This window comes from Calonectris borealis, chromosome 19 (assembly GCF_964195595.1).
Source record: "Calonectris borealis chromosome 19, bCalBor7.hap1.2, whole genome shotgun sequence".
In the NCBI taxonomy this organism is placed as follows: domain Eukaryota; kingdom Metazoa; phylum Chordata; class Aves; order Procellariiformes; family Procellariidae; genus Calonectris; species Calonectris borealis.
The window spans coordinates 9,884,817-9,910,631 of record NC_134330.1 but is presented as its reverse complement, the minus strand read 5'-3'; the positions used below and the strand labels follow the sequence as shown (position 1 = coordinate 9,910,631).

The window sequence follows — 25,815 nt, the reverse complement described above, 5'->3', positions numbered from 1 at the left end:
CGTTAGTTTGCTGGACCTCCACGTTGGGTCCAAGCAGCAGGGACACGATATGTTAGTGCAGGGCTGGAGAGGTTGTCACTCTGTGCCTGGTGGGGATGTCGCTGGTGGGGATGTCCCTGAAGCCGAGGGACAGAGCCACGCAGCTGCCGGGAGCTGGCTTTTGCATTTGCTGCGTTAACAGCCTGCCTTTCGGTGGCACACGTCGAAGGGCCTTCCTATAAAGGTCGCAAGCATCTCTTCACAAGGCAATGGGACCCCACGTCCAGACCTCGATGGACGTCTCTCTGCCAGATGAGGGGACGGGGAACATGTCTGGGGGTGCCCTACCAGCCTGTGCAACCCAGCGCGGTGCGGGTTCCCTTTGCTCCGCTAAATATTGCCAATAAGCGACCAAACAGCTAGTGCCAAGCAGCGCTGTTCGGCCAGAGGTGAAAAACCAGGACAAAATCCCACGAGTGTGGGCGAGGTCTCCCAGTCCGTTACTAAAGCGTGGGGTGCATCCAGGGCCATCGCTCTGCCGGCCGTTCCAGCTGCAGCCCCAGCACCTAACCCTGCCGAAGAGCATCCCTTCTCCTTTCCCCTGGTCACCAGGGGCCCCTGGCTTTTGGGGACTGCCGGGCAGAGCCACATCTCCTGGTCCTGCCAGCGGCAAAAACTTTCTGCCAGCTCTCAAAATGCACGTGTGATCTCACTTGTATTTTGTCCGGGTTAAATAACCTTTCTAAAAAGGGGTGAGCAGAGCATGCCGAGTGCCAACCCCCGGCGCCGGCGTCCTGCCAGTCTTCCTGGGCAACGCCATGACCACCTCGGGTGGAAAACCCTCTCTGATATTTCAAACAAGTGATGGGGGGAAACACTTTGGTCCTTTCCTCCGCATGAGGAAGGCTGAAGGTCACGGCAGCAATTCCTGGCCTGCAGCCAGCAAAAAGGCATCGAGCAAACCAAGGGGAAGAGCTGCAATAACAAGGCCCGGGAAGGTTTCAAATGCATTTGTAAGCCCAGCAGACAGCAAATGAACAAATTAGATTGCACCTTTACTCAGCCACTGTTTTGGAAATGGTAGGTGACATTTCAGAGCAATTAGGAGCTCCCCACGCCAGAGGCCGGCACTCGGCATGATGAACATGTGTTAACAACCGTCTTACCGTATCTTGTGTTGAACAAAATTTCAACTTGTTTCCTCAAATGACTTAAAACATCCCCTATACCATCTGCAAAAAAAAAAGAAAAGGAGAGAAATGCTCTGAGAAATCAGCTGCCTCTGGGGCAAGCAACGCACAGCGCAGGCGAGCAGCCCCGACCTCCGGCAGAGCTGGCCACGCACTCTTCGCGCCTCCCAGATCGGTGCCGGTCCTCCGGCAGCTGCCTCCAAGCTCATCCCTGAGCGAGGAAGGGCGGCGATGCCCCTGCCACAGGGCTGTGCTAGCACCAAGGAGGAAAAAGATAGGGGAAAAAAGTAAATCCAGGCAAGGGAGGGGAGGACAGAGCCCGAGAACGTGGCAGTCTCCTTCCACGCTGAGCTTTTCAGAGGCTGAATGCTCTGCTGATAAGGTAGGAAGCCCAGGAAACCCAACCCAAAATACATCTGCGTTCATTCATGCTTCCAAAAACTCGCAATGATCAGGCAATGTTCGGGGTTCATCGCACACTCACCTGATCCATCCATCTGCTTCTCCTCGTGTCGCGACTCCTCGCTGGACCCCTTCTCTGTCCCTGCTGAGGAAGAGGAGGGTTAGTGGTGGCCAGTGTTAGCAAAACCGGACCAGATATGAGCAGGAGGTCCCTGGGTCCCCTGCAGTCACCCAGCCGCCCCCTCCCCTCACTAAGCTCTGAGCACCCATGCCCAGCGCCGGCTCGGGGCTGGCACCATCACGCCAGGAGCTGCGTAAGCAGCACAAACCCATCGCCTACATCCAAGAGGTCTGCCCGCCCTTCGGCGTGGGCTTCCTGGGAGAGGCGAGACCCAGGGCTCGGCATGAGCAAGGGCAGCCGCAGCGCCGGCACAAATCCCCCAGGTAAATCCCAGTTGTGAGCTGGGCAGAGGAGCTGGGATTTGCAGTGAGCTGGGGCTGGAGAGAGCCTGGGAAGGAGCGGCTGTGGTGGAAAAGCCACCAGTTTGCCTATCAGAGCTCCCAGCTGGCCTCATTGAGGCCACGACTCCGGAAGCGGGTCCCAACTCCATCACCTTGGCTTATAAATGGTGTTTCCTTATTTCTGACACACACACAAACTCCCGTGCCCCCGTGCAGTCTCGTGGATGCTTCATTTCTGGTACCTGCTACCGTTTCTAGGATGTAGTTTGACTCCTCCGAGGCCATGTGCGTGGGCACCGGGTCGTGCATCTCATCCGAACCGGGCGATCGGTCTGCGGACAAAACCCCACGGGCAGTTTTTGTCTCGATGCCGGGGGACACTGTCCCCAAAACAGGGTTCAGAGGGTCCTGATCCATCAGCAAGGGCTGAGCGAAGGGCCCCCCGGCCCCGGGAGCCCCGCACACCACGGCCCTGCAGCAGGAGCTGCTCCGGGGGTGCATTTGCCTTCTTCCTCCCCGGGACCACCCGGAGCTCGTCTCTGAAACACCCCCGACCTCTCAGCCCGAGGGAAAAGAGCAAAAGTTTCTTCCTAACCTCTGCAGAAGATGAAGAGCAAAAATAGTTCAAAATTATTTACTTGGCTTAATTCCATCTAGACACTCAATTTTGGCTTAAGAAGTTAATGCTGCTTGACTTAGCTACTCCACTGTGGGAAAACCATTCCACTAATGCTGCCTTCCTCCACAAAATCACACCTCCTTGGGTTTCCCGTACGTAATCTGTATGCCCTCTTCATTTAAACCTGTCTCCCCTAATGCTGGGCTCTCCAACGCCCTCAAAGAGCTATCCAAATTTAGCTTTAAATAAGTCTTTAGCTAGTTTAAATACTTCCATCAGGTCACTTCTTAATCATCACCTCACAGGATAAATAATCCAAATTTCATCAATTTTTTCCTGTAGGTGAGCACCTCTTTCCTATTAATCCTCCTCCCTCCCTCAGCTGTACTCCCTCTGATTGAACTTGATCTTCAAATAAGGTAAGAAAAGGTGGGGTCTGGACTTGAAGTGTGATCTACCCGGCACCGGAGAAGTGATAACACCTCCTCCTCCTCCTCCTCGCACGCACCGCCAGCTCGCCACGTATTAGCTTTCTTCTCTTCCATGAGCTGCCAAGTTGAAAATTAAAATGTTTGATCTACCACTATACCATGGTCCTTCTGCTTCCCCTATATTCACCATGCATTAAGTCCATTCTACGATAAACCTGAAGTGACTCCCCAGAGATCACCGTGTTAAGGGGACTGCTACGGTTGGGGTGCAACAGAGATCGCACCGGCACGGCAGGGCCAGGTGTCCCTGCTGTCCCCAGCGTCGCTCGCCCTCGGGCACGTCAGGAGTCCTGTTGCTGCCCTCATTCTGGTGAGATTATTAATTAATGTTTGTAAAGCACACTGAAAATGCAAAGTGCTAACTATCCGCTCATTAAACCCTGAGGATCATCCTACCATTTGCTGTGCTGTCCAGGTCAGGTAAGTGGAAAATGACTCTCCCAGCTGCCCCTCAAGCACCCAACTGCTCGTCTCCATCACCAGCCATCGCCACCAACCTCTCCGGGCAGAAACATCAGCGTCACCAATTGCAACACGTTTTCAGCACGTGCTTAATATTTAACCTGTTCTTACAAACTCTTCATAACCAGGCTGTTTTTCTAAATTAAGGACCTCATCAAAAGCATCCCGCGCTCGATACCTGGGATCCTCCAAGCCCGCGCGTAAAGGAAAGCAGCAAAACAGGCTCGCTTTCTCCAGGGAAAAGGCAACATAGAAAAGCAATGAAGGAGAGAGAGAAACAAAAGCAAGCCCTAAAATACCCTGCACTACCCCCACCGATTCCCAACATGACCCTTAAAATGACCTTCAGTGAAGAAAGACCACTGCACAGGCACAGGGGACCTTCCTTGCTGGGAGATACCCCACAAACGTCTCTTCTCAAAGCAACACGCCGAGACGCCACGTGGCAGCCCTGCCTGCGCAGGGGCTGCTGCATGCAGCCGGTACCCCAGCGCCTACCTGGCACGGTGATCTGGATGATGTCCAGCTCGTCCGGCTCGATTTTGATCTGCCTGATCCCACCCAGCTCTCCTGAGGTACCTACCGGGGAAAGGCAACGAAAGACAATCGCCAACAGGAACCAGCAATGCCACGTTTGCCCACCAACGCGGGCAGGGAAACCACAGCCGGCCGCGACTTCAGTGTCAGCTGAGCATTCTGCGGCAACGAGGCTTCGGGCAAGTGGCCCAGCAGCATCAAGCCCATGGCATGGAGGTACCCAAAGGATGTCCGCAGGCATGGCTACTGCAAACAGCTTGGCTAGCAGGAGCCACCGGTGCCCTTGAACCGGCCACTGGCCCTCATTACGTGCTCGTTTCCTGGCTTTCTTCACTTAAAATGAACTGGGTCGCCAACAAGCATTGGTGGGGATGCAGGAGGAGCCGTCTCCAATGGGCACTCCTGGCATTTTTAATGCTCCCAAACTCATGTTTGGGACAAGCCCCTCTGCAGACCCGTGCTCTGGGAGGGCCGAGCGCAGCCGCTGACACCAGGGCATGACCAGCTGAACCCTGGCAAAATTCAGCGTGGTTTGAACCCACCCCGGGCGGGGAGCCTGCGCCGGCCTGGCCATCCCGCAGAGGCTGCCTGGGGAGGATGCTGCGGGCGGTGCTCAGCCCAGCTGCCTCCGATCTCCAGAGAAATTTCCTCATTTAGTGGGAGGACTGCAAGGGGCTGAGCCACAGCGTGCAGCTTGGGCAGGCAGGACAGCGGGGCTCGGCGTGGCTTCACCTATTTGGGGGTGATTCGATGGGTCCAAGCACCTACACCTGCGGAAAAGGGTTTTCTTCTCATTTACGGCGCTCAGAGCACCGACATGCTGATTTCTTGGTGACCCGATCGTGGCGGCTTTTAGGGAGAAGGGAACTCTGTGATTGAAGGCTTCCCTTAGCATCGCATTTAAGCACATGCTTACATCTTGTTATTTCAATTTGTGCACTTCTGGGACCCAACTGGAGGGGCACAGGGTAAGTCCCTTCATCTCTTCATCTATCAAACGGGGATAAAATCCGGAGAGAATTGCCCCGTGGGGCAACCAGGTAACTGGTGCCACACGTCCAAGTTACTTTGTAGGCACCTTTCTCTAGTGCCCCCACCCAATATCACTATTTTGCAAGAGAAAACGAATTATTCCTCACCTGGTTCACAGCTTTCAGAAACACTACACTTCTCGGACCTGGAAGGGAAAGGCAGACAAGAGAGGTGGTCACGGAGCAACCAAAGGGAAAGCTTAAAACCCAGCGGTGTGTGTAGGACTGATCCTGGCAGGAGGGAGAAGCACCGCACCCCCGCTGCGATGCCAGGCAAGGGCTGCTGAGGGGTCCCCGGGGACACTGCACCCATGGTCCCAGCAGCGGCACAACGTCCATGGCTGCAAGGGAAAGCCACGGTCTGCGGGTTTCTCTGCAACCAAGCCCTGCTCCCAAACTCTCCCCCGGTATCAGCCCTGCCGCTAGACACCGATGGATGTAACCGCAGCAGAGAGCTCCTGAAAGCAAGAGGGGTTTGAAGCCCGAAACCTGGTCGACTCCATCCCTTTGCAGCAAAGAGCAGTGCATAAAGCATCATCACAATGTGGTTACTCATGGAGGTAATGCAAATAGGGAGAACGGAAAAAAGTCAATTGATACGGTAAATATTTATTCTGCCCAAAGCTTTTCTCCCCTGAAAACTGGGCGCTATCCCAAACTTGCGTCTACAGTTAACTTCGCATGCTCAGGAATTTACAGAAGGTGTTCAGCATCCAAATGAGATCACTTTGCATTCTCAGGACGCGGTTGCTTTCTGTCTCTCTCTTTCTTAAACAAGAACAACCACGGCGCTTTGGCAGTAAATGATCTAAGGAACGGCACTGGAAAACGCACTCCTCCAAAACGCTGGTCCTTCAGGAGGAAGGAAAATTCTTCTGAGCCAGCGCCACATCGCTGTTGGCTCAGGAGGGATGTTCAAAAGCACTTCTCGCTCGCCTAAATCCACTCAGCAGCGTCAGCAGAACAAACTACGGGCAATACGAGCACTACAGGAGTGCTCTCGAAATGTTCTTCCTAAATGTGGTGTGAGTAAAAAGGATCTCTGGTCTAGAAAGTACTGTATATATTATCTAGGAGGTTGGGAAGGGTTTTCAACTCTCCCACTTCAGGTCAAAGTCAACCTTTCCCTAGGGAAATTTGGGAGGGGGACTTCCCTGGGGAGCACGTTACCCCCCGCGGTACCTGGCCCTTCTCCTGGAGCACCTGGCACTGCCCTTTCCCTGGAACTGGACTCTGATCCGGGGGGACCGCTGCTACGGAAATGCTCTGCTCCCACCAGGGAACAGAGGTTCCTCATCTGCAGGAAGAACAAAGCGGGATTTGAATATCCACGTATTTTTTCCTGCAGATAGGTGTTATCAATGCATCAGGAGATTTTGGGAGATTTAAGTTTACCCCTGCGGCAGGTAAAGCAAGCTGTGCACCACCGCTGCAGTCCGTGATTCCCTTTGCAACCAGAGGTGCGCATGAACCTTGGGGTCCGTGGCCCGATTCAATATGCACACAGACAGCGTAAATTAGGAACAAGGCATATATATATACACAGCTAGGATGAATTTGAAAGGGACCCCAGGATGATCTTTAGGTTGTGCCAGACTCACACCAGTGGAAGGCGGTTGCCCCAGCCCAGCCCAGCGTTGTCCACATCACAGCACCACCACGGGGAGGGCGATCTGAATCCAGCTGGGTACAAACCACTCCTAAAAACCCTATTTTTCCCCCATAGGGTCTTCTAAAGTGGTTTTACCGCACCATGTAACCCCTACCTGGCCCACAGCGGGAGTGCGGCAGGTGAGACGCAGCATCAGCGAGGGCCGTACGGGGACCACGAGCCTCCGGCTGCCCTCAGAGCTCTGCAGCGGCAAACCTCAGCTCCCACCCCACCGGCACGCTGCTGCAGACACGCGGGGGCTGGTTTTCTACCTATTGCTTTGCAGAAATGAGCTCAAAATCTCTACTATCCCGTCCTTCCTCCTCCTTGTTTCCAGTCACACCAATTTAACTGCACAGTGGGATCTTCTGTGGCAAAAATTAGAAGTGTCCTAATTGCAAATGTTAACAAATGAACGGGAAAACGAGAAGCCTCAGCGTGCTTAGAGGCCAGCGGTATTTGAAGCGTTACCGTTTCCCCTGGCATCCTACATGCAACAGATTCTCTGCCGCTCCCCAAGTCTAAACACCTCCAGACACGGAGCGATTCAGCAAGGTGCGGAGAGCAATCGAGAGCTGGCTGAGAAATGGTTTTGTGGCTAAGCCCTAGCTGGGGATCCTGGAGATTCAAGTTTAATTCCCCGTAACACCGGTGAAGCACCTCAGGCCTGGATCCAGCCCAGCCAAGTTCCCACTGCAGACGTCTCTTGCCAAGGCTCTCAGCTGGAGTCCCTTCATCGGGGGGGAGAAACAGGCACTCGTGGGGCGTGATTCCTCCAACGCGTTTTAAATGGTTGGAAAGGGCTGACTCACCCGGCGCCCTGAGCTTGCCGCTGCTGAAAGGTGCTGGAGTGACTCAGCCAGCCCTGCTCCGGCACGGACGCCCGAAGGCAGCCACCGGCAGAGCAGGCAAGCGGCCCTGCTGCCACAGCCCTGCTTCACCAGCACAGCATCTGGGGTTGCTGTCCTTTGGGGGTGACACCTGCACGCTGAGCATTGACCGTTTCAACCCACGTGCAATATCAACGCACAGAGCAAACCAACATCACCCACCCTGGACCCGGTCCAGGCAAGCCAGCCCAACCACCCGCTCATCTTACCCCCCTTCCCATGCCCATGGTTGACTCTGCCTGGCATCAGAGCTCTGGCGTGGCATGGCTTGTGTCGCGCTCGCAGCCAACGGTACAAGGAAGTGGGACCAGCCTCTGCAAAGCGCAGGAAACATCGCTGTGGCATAGCATGGGGCACGAGTGACACCCACGGGTGCTCCCAGCACCCTGTCCCTGGCAGAGGAGAGGACGAGAAGAATTTGGCTTGTTCCACTTAGCAAAACGAAGCCTGGGAGGGGACACGATGGTGTCCTGCAGCAGTGGGGCAGCAAGGTTGTACAAGAGCCTGGGGTAAAACCACCCCCAAACCCTCCTTTGAAGCTGGAGATACCCAGCAGGCTGGGTGACGAATGCCAGTCCTGCAGACGGGGCAGCTCGAGAGGTTTCTGCCCTCCGAAGTTGCGAGATTTCAGGGCTTGGTGCACTGCCGGGCTCGCTCGCTGCCTGCTCTAACACTGCCGACGTGGCAGGTTCCCCTGCCCAGGGCGAACACGGCTTTAGAGGCACACGGCAGCCACATCCAAACCTGAAAAAGCCCTGGGGAGAACCAGGAGACTCCAACCTGTCGCAGGTTCATGCCAACAAAGAGCCAAGGAGGGAGGGGAACCCAACATATGCCATGGAGGGGACAAGCTACCCCATCTCCCCATCCCGGCCTGCAGAAGTCACCGACTCCATAGCAGGGTGCGCAGCCCCGGCTGGTGGGGGTGTCAGCGCTGGGCGGCGAGACTTTGAGCCGGAGAGGCTGAGGAGCACTCGCTCCTACGCCCCTGCTCCTGAGCCTCCCTGCAGCCGGCAGCCTCCAGCACGGGTGTGGGGACAGACATCCCGGCAAAGCTCATTTTGCTGTTTGCAAACCCATCCATGACCGAGCCGGCCGTGTGGGAGCAAGGCTGGGAAAAGGCTCCTTTCCCTGCGGCACAGCCTTGCCTGCGAGTGTCAGTTATACTGCTATGAACTGCTGTCCTGCTTCTCTTATTTAAAGTGATTTTAAAGGTAAATTTAATTTACCTTGCTTTAATATTACCTTGCTTCTGACCAGCTGAAGCAAAAATGCAGGAAACTGGGGCTACACAGAGAAAAATACCTTCTGGATCTCCCAGCACGGGTTGGAAAGCAATGCTATACGCTCCATAGGCACTGCCAGCACATTACAGACCCGTCTAGCTCGTGGCATGGTTGTACCAGAAACACGTACTCTCGTAAAAAGCCTCCTGCCCTGCTGAACTCTATAACCCCGCCTTTATTAAAACATCCGTTAATCCGCTATTAGTCTCCCTGTGAGCTTTATAAACAAGTAACGCTTAATTAGCAGGATGTTGTGTTACGGTGCTGGCTGAGGGTGAATCCTTAGGCCATGCTTTAACACCGGAGGTTGCTCCTGCAGATAATCCCAGCCTGCCCAGGCACGGCCCCGATTTCATCAGTTTTGTACAAAATCAATGATTCCAAACTTTGCTATTTTAACTCGCAAAAGGATGGGGGTGCTCGGTCTCCTCCTGTGCCGGCTAGCTGTACCATCGCAGTGGCTTTTTAGGGAGGCAGGAGAGCAACGCCCTTGCAGCCACGCGCCTTCCCACCACGTTACCTACAGCATCTCCCCAGTGCTGCAGAATTGCACCCGTCGCACCCTCCCGTGCCCGTCCTCCCCAGCCAGCGCGCGAGCCGGCAGCACAATAACCTGCTGTGCACGTTAACGCCCCCAAAATAACTCTCCGAGGGCTGTCACTTTGCGGTGGCCGGGGGACAGGAGTGCCACTTACCTGCTGTTGGTCTGAGAGGTCCCCGCCAGGTCCAGCACGGCCCCACGGTGCGGCTCGGGGGAGATCTCCCCGGGGGGGCTGGAGGGCTCCAGCTTGGTTGGATCTTTGGTAAATTTGCTTCCTGGTGCCAGGTGCACAGGGCAGGTTTGGAAGGAAAAGCAAAACCAGAATTAGCAACCAGAGAGGCCAACGATGATGCAGCTTTTCCACCTCCATTTCTTCCCCCTCTAGTCCCAGAGCTGAGGTCAAGGTGGGGGACAGGTTTTCAAGAGTCACCTGCTTGCAAAGAGAAGGGTACAGATTTAATCAGGTTTACACATTAAAATAATAGCAAGACGCTTGTTTAAACCTCTGTATAAATAACTCTGCTGGGAAGCCCTGCCAGGGATGGAGCATCTCTGGAAAGGGCTGGCTGCCGGGACAGGGTGCGGAGAGGTGGGGACCAGGCTCAGGAAATCCAGGGATGGGCAGGGTCATGGACCAGTGCTGCAGGAGCAAGCCCCAAAGCAAGACGACCCCCATCCCAAGGGAGGGGACTTGCTGCACTGGATGGGAGCTCAGCAAAGCCCAGAGCAGTGGTGCCACGGGGAGCCCCATCCCGCAGCTCCGAGCCCTGCAAGCAGCAGGAGAAATCTCTGCTGCAACAAAGCAGAGGGGGACAAAAGCATTCTGTCACCATGAAAAACCTCCTCTCTCCGTTCACTGTTCCTCAGCAACCTGTAAGGAGCTGAAACGAAGCCTCAGCAATGACCTTGGAGATGAAAAGAGTGATCTGAAGGCAGGGTAGGAAATGAAAATCGGATGGGGAAGGTGAGCAAAGAGCTGAAGGATTAGCGCTGGGGGAAGGAGGGAATGAAATTACGCCGCGAGGCTGCAGAAACCACGTAGGTGTCTTGCTAAATAGCTGCTGCCAAAGGCCCTTTGCTGGTCTCAAAGTGCCATCGCGACATCCCCACCCTTCCAAAACACATCCCGTCCGTGGGAACATGAAGCCTTTTTCCTTTCGGCTCCAGCCTGCAAGGAAGGGCAGGGCTCTGGCAATGGGACCAGCAGCAATATAGAGCCTTAAAGACACTATTTATCTACCGACAGTCCAAAAGGCTCCTTTTAATTTGTGCTTTCTATGGACTAAATCTTGTTCTTGCAGCAGCGAAGCCTGCCTGAAGCTGCTACCCAGGGGAGTAGCAAAAATAGGTTTCCTAGCAGTGGTGGGTATTTTAATTAAAGGGTGAGCAAAACTGTACGGGGAAGCTTTGGGATACTTTACAGTCGGCAACTTAAAATACAGCTCCACTCAGAAAATAGTGTCTTTGCAAAAATGGCACCTCCTGACTCAGCAGATGCTTTTTTTTTTTTTTTTGCACAGTCAGATGTGCTGATGCGAATCACAAAAAGCCAGGTTTAATGTGTTTTGCTTCTGGTAGCCCTGCAGGGACCAGGCAGGGGAGGGGGAACTGTCATCCACCCCAGTCCTGCTGGGTTTGCTTCCTCATCTCCTAATTTCCACTTCTACCTCCCTGCCATGTAACCCCCGAGCTCGTAGCACGGTGCTTTCCATCAGCAGCTCTTGAGCTGATGTACAGACACATGCGATGCCTCCCCCCCCGGATACCCCATCCATGATGGATTTGCAAGGAAAATCCAAGCATCCCAAGACACAGTTCAATGCTCCAATCCTTGGGGGTGGGTTAGAGCTTAAAAAATTCTTTTCTTGAGAAAAAAAGTCATTAATAGGGCTGGAAACAAGGAAACCCCCCCATGGAGGTGGGACCCCCTCCAGGCTCTGCTGGAGGTCCCCTTTGGGTGGCTCCAGCGTCATTGTCCCCAGGGAGCACCCTTGGGGCCGGGGCCACAGGGGTTAATTTGGCCAGTGGAGATGTCAGAGAAGAAGGTGGTGTCGGGAAAGCCGCCAGCGTGTGGGGTTGGCAGCTTGGGGAAAAAAAAAAAAAACAACCACCCCAAAACACGTCTTTACTTGCGAGCCAAGCCCAGGTGATCCGGGAGCGGGGCTGGGCGGTGATAAATTCGGGTGCAGTGCCGTATTTCAGGTGGGTATCAGGGTGGTGCGACAGGGGCAGCTGCTGGAGCGAGGGTCGGGTCGGACCGCACCAGTACCTGTCTCCTTTTATTTACCAAGAAGCACTTGGTAGTGCTTCTCCAGCTCAAAGCAAAAGGAGTAAAAACACGAGGCGAAGAAAGCCGAAGAAACCCCCTCTCCGGGTTTTGTCACTGAAAAAATGGATTTTTGTTTAAAAACACTCAGTGGCTGGCTGATGCTAGCACTTCGCAGCCAAAACCAGAGAATAATTTACCAGTGAGGAACCCGGCAGTGATTTTTCTTCCTCCTGGAAACACAAAAACATGCCGTGTGCTGCCTGTAGCTGCAGCTCAGCCCGGCGCAGGGAGCCAGCCCAGCCTCACGCACCGGGGATTTCTCACTTAAACCTTCAAAACACTATTTAAGGGGCACACAGTGCTTGCACCGATCCCACGCGAAGGCAATCTTAGCACGCCCGGGTGTAGGGCACAGACAAGGCTTCTCTTCATTGAGCATGATTGCACGTGTCCTGCAATTTTCCTGCTTACAGGTGATATTATTTCAACTCTGCCTCTCTAGATAATCTTTCAATTTGGGGGGCAATAAATCAAAGGACATGGAGAACATACCTGTAAAAATTCTCTCGTCAAACATCCTAGGAGGAAAGGAAAAAAAAAGGGATTAGAAATAGGTGCTTCTAATGACTGAATTTTAGGTTTTATTAAAGAACAGCATTAAACCAAGTCAAAATAGTAATTTTATTCATTCCCTAAAAAAAGGGAATGAATTTTTCAGCTGAAAAAAAAAACCACCAACCTTTTAGCCTGTTGTGCAACCAAGCAATCTTACAGCATATGCTTTTTAACTAAAGCACCTTTAAATCTGCTTATAAGTCATTCTCCTCATTTAATTAACTTATTAAATGAGGCTGCTACAGGCTGGCTTTACCAAAAGAGACGATGGGATAGAAGTAGCTGTTGCTGGAGCTTCACTTCACGACACAGACTATCGACCAGATCCCACCAGTATAGAGCTGCAGAATTTACACTCTCCCGCTTTGGCACGCGTACCCTTGGGGATGTCACCTTTCTCCCAAATATTGTATTTTGGAGCCACCCACAACTTCTATGCAAAGGTAGTCCTGGGAGCAAAGCGTGTTCAAGGGCACGTCCTGGGGCCTGATCCAGCCCAGCACAGCCCAAGCGGTGCGGGACAAAGTGGCTCCTCCGACATCTGCAAAGCTAATTCCAACTGCCTGAGTCCTGTTGATGTCGGTGATTTTAGCCCCCTTGAGAGCCTTAACTGGGCGTTTTCTGCCCCGTAGTTTCACACCTTTAGCAGGGGAACAACACAAGTGCTGCGCAGGGAGGGACTGAATAAATAAATATATTATAAAGCAGGTTTTCCTGACAGAGAAGCAAAGAGGGGTTGCACAGCGCAGAGATAACCGGGAAAGCGTCCACTCCTCCTACTCCAGTGCAAACACAGACACCAAGACACAACACCCTGCCCGCAGGCGACACATCCTCATCATCGTATATACAGGACATCTATAAGCAATCACCGCAAAACGAGGTGGAGGGGAATCCCCGTGCAGCGTGAATATGGATGTTCCTCCTCCCACCCGGAGGCACCACTCCCATCCACCAAATGCCATTGGAGAGAGTTGTGCCACGATCGGAGGGTCCCGATTTAGGGTGGCGGGGCTCAGGGGTGGCCATACCATGGCCAGCCCTGCCACATCCTCGCAAAAAGGGAGAGAGAGATGGAAACCGGAGGTTTGGGGGGGAAAAAAGAGCTGTTTAGCTCTTTGCCATAAAAAAGGGTAAAATGAGGTTTGGGTGTTAAAACAAACCCTGTGAGCATGGAGGGAACAGAGCTTAAATCCCCGAGCCCCCTCGAGGCCGTGCACTCTCCCTTGCCCTCCTCGCCACCCACCTTTTGATGACAAAATGGATGTTGTGCCTCTCCTCCAGTATCCGCTTGAGTTTGGGGACGCCATAGGTGCAAGGTCTTTTGAAGGGTATTTTGTCCGGGATGCCGATGATTTCCACCGCCTCGGGGTCGCAGGCAATTTTCCGGTACGGGACGGGGACCATGTGGTCTAACCCCAAGGCTTCGGCTGAAAGGTGAACACATGGTTTTCACTTAAACACATGCTTTTCCTTTTACAGGTGATAAAATGAAGGTGCAAAAGCTTGAACTCAAGGCAGAAGTGCCTCCTGCCCTCTCCTCCTTTGCTCGTTCCAGAAGGCAAGCCCTGGGAGCAGCTCGCCGCTGGGACATAGGACAATGGAGCAGCAAACAGCAAACACAGCTGATGGCATCCTCCAAAACCCGCAAACGCACCCAGCGTCGCTCAAACCAGGGATGAGCTGGCCCACGTGCCGTCCCCAACCTCCCCATGATGGCAGCAGGTTGCCGAGCCGTATAACTCACAAGTTGCATAGCACATATAGAGGTTATATGTTACATCTATAGCCCATATATAACTCACAAGTGACATAGCACATAGCCCATACATACCTATAGCCCATCTATAACTCATGAGTTACACAGGCTGATGAGGATGGTATAAGCGACAACCTCCAGCCCATCAGCCCATTCCCAAGAAATTTCCCGAGCTTACAGCTGCCCAAACGCCCAGGAACTAACCCGAAATCACTGCCTGGGGCAAGAGGAGCGCCAAAGATGCCCGTAAGCTGCGCAGGTGGAAAAAAAGCAGCTGCAATAACAACAATCTTCTTTTTCCCTGCCATGTTAATTTAAACCGGCTGCATGCCTCTGCCTGGGCGCTCCGACCCGGCGTGCCACGCTTCAAACCGGGGCTGTTTTACAGCCCAGTTATAAATTCCTCGATGGTGGGGGGGGGCTTCAAATGGAAATATTGACATAACCTTCAGCAGACACCCAGAGACCGGGAGCTGCTGGGCTAAATGTGTTAGGAAGAGAAGGGAGCTCTAGCATATGGCTTCTGCTGCTGTGTTAGGGAACAAAAATGATTGCTATATAATGATATGCAAACCACAAGCACTGCAGATGCATAATGGGATATTAACTCCTACTCACCATATCTGCTGTTAAACAGAATTTGCACGCACTCCCTAAGGGTGTTGATATCTTCAGTTTCTTTTATAAAACTGTCCCACTTATCTATCAAAACAAAATATAAGAAATAAGGAACTTCCATATGGTTTGTTCAGAGCAGATGCACTTTTCTCGCGCAAAGCGCTGGGAAGCAGGAACAAGACTTTGCTTCTTTAAAAATAATGGTTTCTTTCTTCCTGAGCAGATTCTGCCAGGCTGGCAGATAAGGTCTGGGCTTCCCCAGCCCCAGCCCCAGCCCCAAGCAACCTCCTCTGCAGCCGTGCATGTGCAAAGCAGATTCCTAAGAAATGACCCCATAAAACTTCTCAACCCTGAAATGAAAGACCCGCCGGGACAGAGCAAACTCAACCTGAAACGAACCTTTGAAAGGCACGGCCGTTTCACAGAGGAGCTTTTTCATCTCCTTCTTTTTTCCAACTTTCCCACCCATATTTTTTTCTTTTTCTTAACGAACGCAGGCGAGGGTTTTGATGTAAACATGTCAGCATTTTTAGGTTGCATTTCCCTTGGGTGGGGTGGGGGTGGGGACATGGCAACGTCTCCTCCCCGTTGCTGATCCCCCCGGGCGCTGCTGCAGAATCACACCGGGGTTAGTGGGTTTCAGTTATTTTGAAATAACGCCAAGCTTTCGGCAGGTATTTGCCGTTTGCAGCTTGGGCAAACGGCCTCACCCAAAGCCGTGTCTCGGTTCCCCACGCACAAAGCGGGGATGGGGTTTCCCAGCCGGCCGGCAGCGCTCGAGGACCGAGCGTCGTGGAGATGGCAGGGACGGACCCGAGTGGAGATGAAGCTGTGACGCTGAGACGTTGCGACAAGTAAAGGGAAAAAATCCCCCAGCTTGCCAGGTCCCCGCAGAGCACAGGGATGGCTGGGAGAGACGGGGCTGGGGGGAAACCTCTCCCTAAGAGGTGTCCCGCCGGAGCGGGACACGGACCTGTCTTGTCGTGGACGATGGAGAAGAGGATGCGCTTGGACGAGTGCACGTTCTGGATGAGGGGACCTCCAGAGACCGACGATTTCTGTCCTGGACAAGAGGGGAGACAAGGAGAAAGGGCTGATGAGAGCCTGGCCGATGCTCCGGGCACCCGAACAAGCCCCCGGGTGCTGTCCCCCGCCGGCGACGCTGACCTGGCCCCGCCGGCTCTCCTCTGTGCGCCCTGGCCTGTGACAACCCAGAGGGGTCCCGGCCAGACCGAGCCCCACCGTCCCCCCCGGCTGCCCCTCCAGCCTCGCAGCGCAGCACCCAGCGTTTCAGGGCAAAAATGGAGGTGCGCCCCGCCGGCACCTCGAAGGCACCCGGGGAAGGGCCGGGGTGGCGCGGCATGGCGGTGGCTGTCCGCTTATCTCCGTACGGGCCAAGCTTTGCACCGATTTTCATCCGAGGACGGCCAAAACACCCGGGCCTGTCCCCTGTCAGCGCCGGGGGGGTGGGCTTCGCACCAGGCCCTCGTCTGAGAGCAAACTCCAGGCTATTACCACAGCAGTCGCTGTACTCCTGTGAGGAAGGCACCTTCAGCTCTCCCGCCGGCCTGGGCAGCAGCGCCTCGCCGGCCGCGTTCAGCCCGGGCAGGCCGGAGGACACCTCTTGCTTTAGGTCGACGGCGATCTGGGTGGGCAGCGAGACGCCGTATAAGAAGTTGGTGACGGTGACGGCGGAGGGGGCGTCCTGGCCGGCGGGTTTGGCCATGGGGCCGTTGGCACCAGAGTCTCGGCCGCCCTTGGAGGCGAGGGAGGTACAAGTCAACTCGACGCTGGGGTTGGGGTCTCGGCTGGGCTCGTCCGCCGGCCTGAGGGGAAGGAAGGGAGAAGAGGAGGAAAAAACCAGGTTCCTTTGGGTCCGTGGCACTGCTAAGCTGGGACAAGCAAGGATGCGGAGGGGAAGGAGAGCTGTGCCCGGGAGGGTGGGACACGCTGCACTGCCGGCTGCGGGGCTCTTTCTTTCAGAAATTACAGCCATCACCCAACCTCTTCCAGCTTCTTCAGGCACCTGCACCGTTTTTGTCTTCTTTAAATGGAGCAGGTTGGTCTTACGGTAGTTGAAAGCTTATATTAGCTTTGAACTTATATTAGCTAGGGCAAAGCTGCCTAGCTCCACCACGGCCCAGTGCATTTAAGGAGTAAAACAATTTGTGTGACCATAACCACTTGACTCCATTGCTGGTCCCAGCCCCCACGGCATGTTCAAGTGGGACCTCGGTCAGCCCAAGGATGAGCTTCAGAGCGAGGAAGCCCACGTGCTTCACATGAGACAGGCGGCCGCGAGCTCACAGACGGCTCGAATTCTGCGTGTCCTACTTTTAGCTGTCTCAGCCTGGTTTTCCAGAAGTGCCGAGCCTTCAGAGGAGATATTTGGTAGCGCTCAGCATTTTTTTGAATGGATCTGAGGTGCCACCAGCCAGGCAAACACAGAGGAAACGCACCCAAAACCACTGAGCCTCTTGCGGAAACGTGGCCAAAATGGGGAGTTCGCCCCATTGCGGTCCCCCGCCTCCCTTCTCGTCTGGTGTTAAAAATCCCATTTCAGCCTGGGAAGAAGCTTGCAGCATTTACACTGGAAACCCCTCTGGAGACAGAAAAGCACTTAGCTTACCGCAGCGGAAATTTTGGCGGAGAGACGTAAAGCGATGCGGTTAATGCACACGTTTACATGCGCTTATTATAGGAATGAGTCCGAAACGGTCTCGAGCCACCCGACACTGATGAACCTCCATGCAAGGCTGGGTTTGGCACGGCTGGACCCAGGTTTTTGGGTCTGGGGGAGAAGCTGGGACATGGGAGGGCCCCTCCTGCCTGCTCTGCACAAAATCTCTGCCATCCGCCGGCGTTACAAGAGCCGCCACCCCAAGGGCTCGCTGCCCTCCCACCCCTTCAGGGATCCCCAAAATTACCTTTTTAGCCTGAAGCGGATGCTGTGGCTGTGCTCCAAGATGGCCATCAGGGACTTCACGTCGTACTCCATGGGTTTCTTAAAGCTGATCCCCTCGGGCAAGCCAGCCACCGCCAGCGAGCCTGGCTCTTTCAGGAACCTCTCGTACGGCAAAGGGACCACGCTGCTCTTCCCCACGGCTTCACCTGGGGAGGGGACAGAGTTACACACCGACAGACACCTCGTGCCCCCAACCGCGGCCGAGCTGGGCTGGAGGAGTAAATGCAAGAGCAAGAGGTCCCGACAGAAACGTTATGAGAAGAAAACCTCTTCCTACCTCTGCACTTTGCATGCAAGGCCCTCCGAGCCCTTTCTAAAAGCGCTAATTAATAAAAAGCTCACAAAAGCCAATAAGCAGATGTTTCATCTTTTGGGTTGCGCAGTAAAATCCTCGGTTGGGGTCACTTGGCAAAAGCCTACCCCCGGGAGCGCCCGGACGCGTGCCAGCGAGGGATGTGGCCGTCGGCAAGCCGGGAGGGAGCCGAGAGCTGACAAAGGAGGCTGAAGGGCTCGCGCTGATTTTGCTCTCATGTTTACTGAGATATTCTGGGAACCTTATTTTCAGTCAGTTTTCTTATTTTACCTCCTGGAAGAATGGAAAGTACTTTGATTGCTGGTGCTGTCAGGCAGCCTCGATGCACTTTGAGAGACAAGAAAAAAAAACCCAACAGTCTCCTTCCAGCCCACTATTTGCAGGCAGCACAAACATCGATACGTTTGACTGCACGATCGCCTCCAGCAGCCCAGAAATCTCATGCCCTTGACGATGGGCACAGAGTCCCTCCGTGTCCCCACCGTGCGGGGCTGGCTCCGTTGTACCTCTGACACCAAAATCTCCCCAAGGAGTCGGAACCAAACTGCCTTCCCTTCTCTGTCAGCAGAAGACGACCAGCAAGCATCACTGTACAGAAATTTTCTAAACCGGCTAAAAAGCCCACGTGCCCACACCCGGGATGCTTACGGTGCTCTCCAGGCAAGACGCCGTCAGAAAATCAACTCCTCCTGAAGGGTTTCAAGGAATGACCAAACCCTTGAGCTGCTCTTTGCGGAAAAATTACTTTGGAAACCAACCCAAGTCACTGCGACCAATAAACCTGGTGCTGAAAGCACGAAGCAGAAGAAACAGCCGTGCAGGAATGCGACCTGTCTGGCAAAGCAGTGTCCAGATGCAGAACATCTGGCCGCACGGCAAGGTGTCTGTGCCTTCATCTCCAGGCTGAGGGATAGGCAGAGGAGATTATGGGACCTTTAAATAGCTGTGGGATTTTTTATTGTTGCTTTTCTTTAAAATCTTTTCTTTTTTCTCTCTTCTTTAAAAAAAAAAAACAAAACACCAAAAGATCTTACAGAAACCCTGGAAATCTTGTGGCACTGTCAGCAAGTCCTTATTAAAAGTGATTTCTTCAACATGTTCTTTGAAGCAACGTGTGACAACTAACGACGTGCGACTTGCACGAGCCATCAAGGTTCCTTATAGGCGGGATGGATAATGTTTTAATTAAGCCAATAACAAAAGTTTCAAAACGAACCTTTGAACCACAACACCGCAAGTACCTTTTCTGCAAGCCCGGAGGGTGCTGATGGTTTCCCTGCCCCGATGCACCGGCTCTAGCAGCTTTCCACCTCCCTCCATCACCTCTCTTCGTGATGGGGAGAAGCTCCCCATGCCCACAGCGGCTCCTTATCAACCCGAAACTCAACAACTCCCCAAACATATTTTTACGGGGAATGCGGTACTGTCAAAGTGACCTTCACCGAGCCTCGCGCTGCTGTGCAGAGACTCACGGTTTAGCTAAAGAGAGACAATAATCATCATTAATGCCTGTTTAATAGAAGCTGGCGGTAATCAGTCATCCTGTTGGTGCAGAGATTACCCAGCTCTGGAGGGAATATGCAATCTTTTTGACTGACCATTTTCTAAGATTTTTTGTTTCCAATCCCTATTGATGGGAGGCGACTGAAAGGATAAAAAAAAACAACCCAAAACCATAAGAAAGATAATTGTTAATCTCAGACAGTCCTCTCGGTGTTGAAAACAGAATCACCCTGGGGCACATACTATCTCCTGCGGTATTTCTCCCCATGGCCCCAGGAGAGGCTCTTCCCAGTGGGCGCGCTGGGAGGAGAGCATCTGCCCGGCGGGTTTCCCCATCCAGCGGCTCAGCGATGGAAACAGCTGATCCTACTGAATCAGAACTACACCCAAAGCCAGAACTACACCCGAAGCCAGAACTACACCCGAAGCCAGAACTACACCCGAAGGCAGGCCAAAACCACCGGCCCCAGGATGCCCAACCTCCTCCTGCCACTACCGCTGGCCGTGGCGATGCCAGCCACCCTGGGTTGGGGACGCGGCCAGCTTGTCCACACACACAACAAGGTAAGGAGCATTGCCAACCTCATCCCAATGGATGGGCCGCGTGGTCCGTGCAGATGCGCCCTGTTCAAGCGTTTTTATGCAATTATATATTTATGGTATGTCGTATATGAATAATTCCCATATTCCCAAGAGGCCTGGTGCTCTCCCGGCAGCAGGATGAGACCTGCAGCTCAGAGTGGGGATCCAACCAGCGCCGAAATACCCTCCCCACCCCGTTCCCTTGGCTCTTCTGCGTTGCCCCTTCCTTCCCGCTTGGGCCCAGCCTTTTACCCCCGTTAATGGGAATATCGCCTCCAAGTCCTTTAAGTGGTTTCAGAAAACCTCCGCAACTGTCCGTCCCCGGGGGAAGGGATGCCATCTCCCCTTTCTGTCTGTGAAGCCCGCGGCAGGCGCTTGGCGAGGCAAGCGCTGAACCACAGCCAGCAGCAGCAAATCCTGCGCGCAAGCCCAGGGCGGTTGGTGGGAGCACCCGTTATACCCTCCCCTCACGTGGGAGCGCCCATTCCCAAACCCAGCACACAAACAGGGGCAACGCCTGCGCTTCAGGCTCAGGGGGACCCGCACGGCCGCGGCAGGGCTCGGGAGCTCACCCCAAATCCCAAACGGTGACGGGAGCTGCACCCAGGAAAGCGAAACACCCGGTTCTGCAGCTGGTCCATGGCCTGAACTCCCCCAAAACATCACGCTGGGCTAATGCAACCCGCTGAACAGCATGGGGGGATATTGGGGCTCACCACCCCGTTTTCCCAACCCAACCTCGCTTTTCCTACCCGGGCCAGCACGGCCCCGTAGGCGCTGCCAGGGAAGAGCCGGGAGCACGGCCGCCACCTCCAGCCACTCCGTGGGGCTCCAGCGGGGACCTCCTGAGCAAAAAGCAGGCGCCGTCGCCGCTCCAGCCTCTGCAGATTGGGCCCGGAGGGAGCTCTGCAACCCACTGCGTTACGTATCAACAGCCATATGGTCATCTACATTTTAATTGCAGAAGCTTTATTGCCGGGGATGATGCATGTGCTGGAACGGCACCAGCTCGTCTCTCTCGGAGCCGGGGCTGCGGGGCCGCCTGCTAGAAAAATCATCTTTTTTCCTTTTAAATAGACTTGCCAGGGAAAGGGGTGAGAGAGTCTCTGCAGAGCCGCGACACAGCGCTTGTGAAAGCGGTACTGTAGACACGGCGTCAGGGATAAAGGTGCGCTTGAAAATCACACTCGGGGCACGGCAGAGGCTTCCCTTGGCCGGGGGCACAGAGGATGCTCCCTCCAGCGCGGGGATTTTTTTGGCCCAGTTTGGGGCACTGGAAAGTGAAGAAGCAGTGGCCGGATCCCAGCTCAACGCAACGCTAACCCTACGCAGGAGCACATCCCACCACGCCGCCCCTGCCAGGCGCCTGCTCCCTCGCCGGGGAGCCGGGCTGAGGCCGAAAGCCGCATCCGGCGGCGGCGCCAGGCAGCTCAGCGAGCCCTGGGGGCAATCCAAATCCCCAAATGGAAGCGTGAAGGTTCTTACTATAAAGCACATCAAACACTTCCTCTACCATCTTCCTGAGGAGGTACACGTCTGATCCCTGGTCCGGGGAGACCCTGAGCACGCTTCGTCCGCACTCCTTTGCCTTCTTCTGCACCTCTGCGTCCTGCTCCTTCCTCTGCTGGACTCCTGCGGGGGGGAGAGGAGAAAACGGGAGACGCTGCGGTGAGAAGAGGGTTCACGGGCGATGCCATGCGTGCTTTTGAGCTGCTGCAAAGCGATCAAACCCGTCAGCTGGCTTACACCAACTTTAGCCAGGACTGAATGCATCCCTGCCCGCCAAACCCCACGCAAGACGGGGGTCCTGTGGGTGCCAGGCCCCTCACTGCCCCCACAGCGTCAGCAAAGTCCTCTAGCCAGGCAGGTGGGTGCCCCGGGTCTCCCACCCACCCCAGCCCCTCGGCTTGGATGGGGCCACGGCCCCCGGCAGCCCCCAAGGTGCAGGGGAAGGTGCGGGCACAGGCAGCCGTGCCAGCAGCGCTGCCGGGAGCAGGGTCGGTCATCCTGTGCGTGCCCTCCCTTCCCTGGTTTTACCCACTCAGCCGCACTGAAACTGTTGTGATTAATTGGGCAGCGCATTTCTTTTCTCTGGTTTCAATCTGCTTAGCCTTCAATCTCTCAGGAAAAGAAAATCCGCCTTTCTCGGAGGCTTTTTTACCCTTTAGCGTCACGTAGCTCGGTAATACCAGCTATTTCCTGCTAATTTCCCCCATTAAACCTCAAATAAAGCATATCTTCGGCAACGACTTCCTTGCATCTCTAAACGCACAGAAAATTAAACACTACAAGTGCATTATTGCTGTTCTATCCAAAGTGACTCACAAGGGATTTTCGGTGGCGAAGGACTAATTCCTTCATCATCCTCGACAGGCTCCTGCCGGTGATCGGCCCTGGATGCTGCCTGGGCAGCTCAAGGAGGAGCTCGTGGATCCCTGCCGTGGAAACAGCCCGTGGCTGGGACATCACTGGGATGGGGGTCAGAGCCACCCGGGGTACCCACACAATCGGCCACAGGAAAGGGGACAGCCACCCAACACCGCGCAACCCCTGGCAAGCTCCGCATCCCTTCCACGGTGCGGGAAAACGGGCCCTGGAAAACTTTTTTGGGGTGTTTTAGGAAGGTGGTGAAATGCATCCTCATCCACACCCTCCTCCAACGGACTCTCCCTCCCGGCTGGGCGCAAACTCTCCTCCGTTGACATTAATCCCGATCACTGTCAAGTTCCTCCCGTGCGCCAGGAAAGGCTGAGCCAGAGGTTCAGATAAAGGAGCGCGTTCAAGCGAGGTCTGCACGCCCAGAGAGATAAGAGGTTTCTTACATCTCCCAGCGATGTCTGCTTTAGATTATTTCAGATCCTTTCTAAGGGGGCAGCCAGACCATAAATCAGAGGCACTTGCAGGGATGCTTTCCACTGCGTGCCAGTTGTAAGAGCTTTATGGAGCGGAGTTGAGCCTGGGCCATTTATAATTCAAGACAGAGTTATCATGTTTCACCCTGTCTCCAGCATCAGCCGCTTCACCCGAACCCCATCGCCAAGATTTTGTGCTTTCAACCAGACGTGACCGTTTCATTTTGACAAAGGTGTAAATGAAACCAAAGGAGAGGGGAATCAGGAGCTCATGCCGGGCGCCTTGCCCCAGCAGAGTGGTAGGTCACCAGCCAGGTTATATGTGTATATATTTCTAAAAGTGAGATTTGCAGAAGGTCATCAAATATCGTGAGCTCTAGGGAAACACAGTTGGCATTTAGTATATAAGATTGAGCTCCCTCCTGTTCACCGCTCGGGTACCTCCCTGCCTCTCGTGGGTGGTGGGAAGGGGAGGCAGAGCCGCCCGCCAACGCAAGAAATGTCCCCAAAATGCCTCCCGTCCTGCAAAACGCAACGCGCCAAAGCGGAGGGTAACTAACGGCGGCTCTCCCGGCTGCGCGTGGCGGAGGTGGCAGGCAGCTGCCCACGGCGGGCAGGACGGAGGGGCAGGGAGCCGCTCCTGCAAAGCCGTGCCGGCTCACCCCGCACACGTGCGGCGAATAACCCGAGCAGACAGCAACCCTGGCAGCTTTACAGCGCTAATGTTTTCACTAGAGCGAACCCTTCCCGAGCAATCTCTCCAACAGATTAAGCACCGATATGGTTTCCGTCATCACCATGTGTGTGCACACACACAGCCGGGTTGTTTCTCTCCACTGACATCCCGCTGCGGGCAGCGTGTTCAAGCAGATCTGGGTCTGGGGTCTCACCGGCTCCGGGGTCCCCAGCACCACCAAAGCCAGATCCTGTCCTGGCTCCTGCACGGAGCGGGGAAAGCAGCGGTTGGCGTGCCAGGGATGATGCCATCCAAGAAATGCAGGTCCCTGTGCGCAGCACGGCTCCCACTTTCCTCTCAGCTCCCAGGCTGTTTTTGGAGAGCTGGCAGAGGCACAGAGCTGGCACAGAGGGCTGGGAGCCGGCCTCACCACACACAGGGCTGCCACCGGTCACACGCATCCCTGCGATACCTGGTGACCCCAATCTGAGACCGGGGGGGACCACAGCTCTTGCTCAAGTCATCCTTTCACCACTGTTAGCCCCTCAAAAAAATAAGCAGCTCCACAAGCAACTCTCCCAGCTTCCAAATCCATCCCTGTCTTTCTAAAACCAGGAAAAAAGCCTTGGCCCAAGAAAGCCTCTCTGCTCCTGGGGGATCACTAGGACCAACTATTTCTGCTAAGCCCTCAAAAGCCACTCCAGCACACCGGCAGCGTTGCCACAGGCCGACACTGGGGGAGCAGAGCAGGCATCCAGCCCTGTGCCACCCCAGGGATGCTTTCGGAGAGGAGAGCCGGGGTGCGCGGTGCCCTCCCTGGGAGAGGAAAGGCTCCAGCCATGATTCCCACCCACTTTCTCCATCACTTTAAACACCGCTCAGCCCCACGGACAGACAGCCCCGTGGTGTCCCCCCAAACCACCACCCCTCCGTGCACCGTGGGGGTCCCGGCTGGCCCAACGGGAGCACCAACCTCGGCACGGGAGAAGAGCACGCCGGCGGGGATACTCACTGCAAAACTTCTGGAAATCAGCTTGCAGCTCCTTGCGGGCGCTGAGGAAGACCCGTCCCTTCTCGGTGCCCACCACGAAGGCGCTCTCCTCGTGGACGGCGATGCAGGCCACCTCCGCGTTCAGCTTGGAGAGCGCCGAGCACTGCGGGGAGGCAGCGGGTCAGAGCGGCCGCGGGAGCGTTCCCGCTTGGCACCCCCTGCCATTCTCCAGTAGGCTTTTTTTTCTTCCCATCAAAAGATCCCCCCATCAAAAGCAATGTTCTGGTTTGGGTCAGAATTTCATGGGGTTTATGACATCTCCTAAACCCTGCAGCAACTTTACAGCTCCAGAAAGGTATCCGGCTGAGCTATGCTTTGCTGGAAAACAAGAACTATTTACCCATCATTTCACTTCACTTTTTCCTATCGTAAAAGTAAACATTTTATAGTGTTTCTTTAAAAGAAAACATTACTGTAAAAAAAAAAAACAAAACCAACAATAATTTGTATTTTTCCACCAGCTCTAACGAAATAACGAGCACGTGAATCTTATTTCAGCTGCAGAACACTAATATGGTCAAAGTCTGGATTAGTCGAACGATTCTTCTTGTACAGTTATGCAAAACATTAAAGAGATGGAAAAGACTTCCTTCATTAATCCATTTTATGTAACGTGCGCTTCCTGCTCTACATAATACACATGTATATGCGTTTTTTATTATTATTTTTTGTATTATAATAGTTACGCAGTGCCGGCAGCCTGAGTCATATTCCCATAGCTACAGCACCGATGCTCTGAAGATGCTACCCCCAGATCACGATCTAAATGGGTAAAACAGGGGAGATCTTCCCATCGTCAGCCCCAGTTAGACACGCCGCCCGCCCCCGGCACCGCGGAAGGATGCTGGTAGCCGGGGAGGGAGCAGGAAAGCAGCTGCCCATGGACCAAACCCCCCCAAGCTACCTTCAGCTCCCCGCATGCATTCACAGCCAGTTTGATTTGCGTGGGCTTAAACAAGTCTCTATATTGGGTCATTTTACCTCCTGCTCATCTTCTTCAAGAAGAGGGTATTGAATCACATCCCCAAAAATAGATATTTTTAAGAAACCTCCTTTCAAGAACCCAGTAGC

General features: G+C 54.4%; 1 protein-coding gene across 5 annotated transcripts in view; it reads right to left on the bottom strand.

Annotated features, from left to right (window-relative positions):
- Window positions 1–25,815, bottom strand: part of GTF2IRD1 (GTF2I repeat domain containing 1) — a 68,328-nt gene that overhangs the window by 18,068 nt on the left and 24,445 nt on the right. For 3 of the 5 annotated variants that reach the window (XM_075169005.1, XM_075169007.1, XM_075169002.1), the window contains 14 exons: window positions 24,706–24,847; window positions 21,651–21,797; window positions 17,730–17,913; window positions 16,318–16,628; window positions 15,776–15,865; window positions 14,803–14,886; window positions 13,672–13,855; window positions 12,363–12,388; window positions 9,696–9,816; window positions 5,282–5,319; window positions 4,104–4,184; window positions 2,276–2,365; window positions 1,654–1,716; window positions 1,146–1,211 (listed from right to left, as the gene is read on the bottom strand). In XM_075169005.1, the coding sequence (XP_075025106.1) occupies window positions 1,146–1,211; window positions 1,654–1,716; window positions 2,276–2,365; window positions 4,104–4,184; window positions 5,282–5,319; window positions 9,696–9,816; window positions 12,363–12,388; window positions 13,672–13,855; window positions 14,803–14,886; window positions 15,776–15,865; window positions 16,318–16,628; window positions 17,730–17,913; window positions 21,651–21,797; window positions 24,706–24,847 (1,627 nt within the window). The remainder of the gene's footprint in view (window positions 1–1,145; window positions 1,212–1,653; window positions 1,717–2,275; window positions 2,366–4,103; window positions 4,185–5,281; window positions 5,320–9,695; window positions 9,817–12,362; window positions 12,389–13,671; window positions 13,856–14,802; window positions 14,887–15,775; window positions 15,866–16,317; window positions 16,629–17,729; window positions 17,914–21,650; window positions 21,798–24,705; window positions 24,848–25,815) is intronic. The other 2 variants (XM_075169006.1, XM_075169004.1) reach the window with 1 other exon arrangement.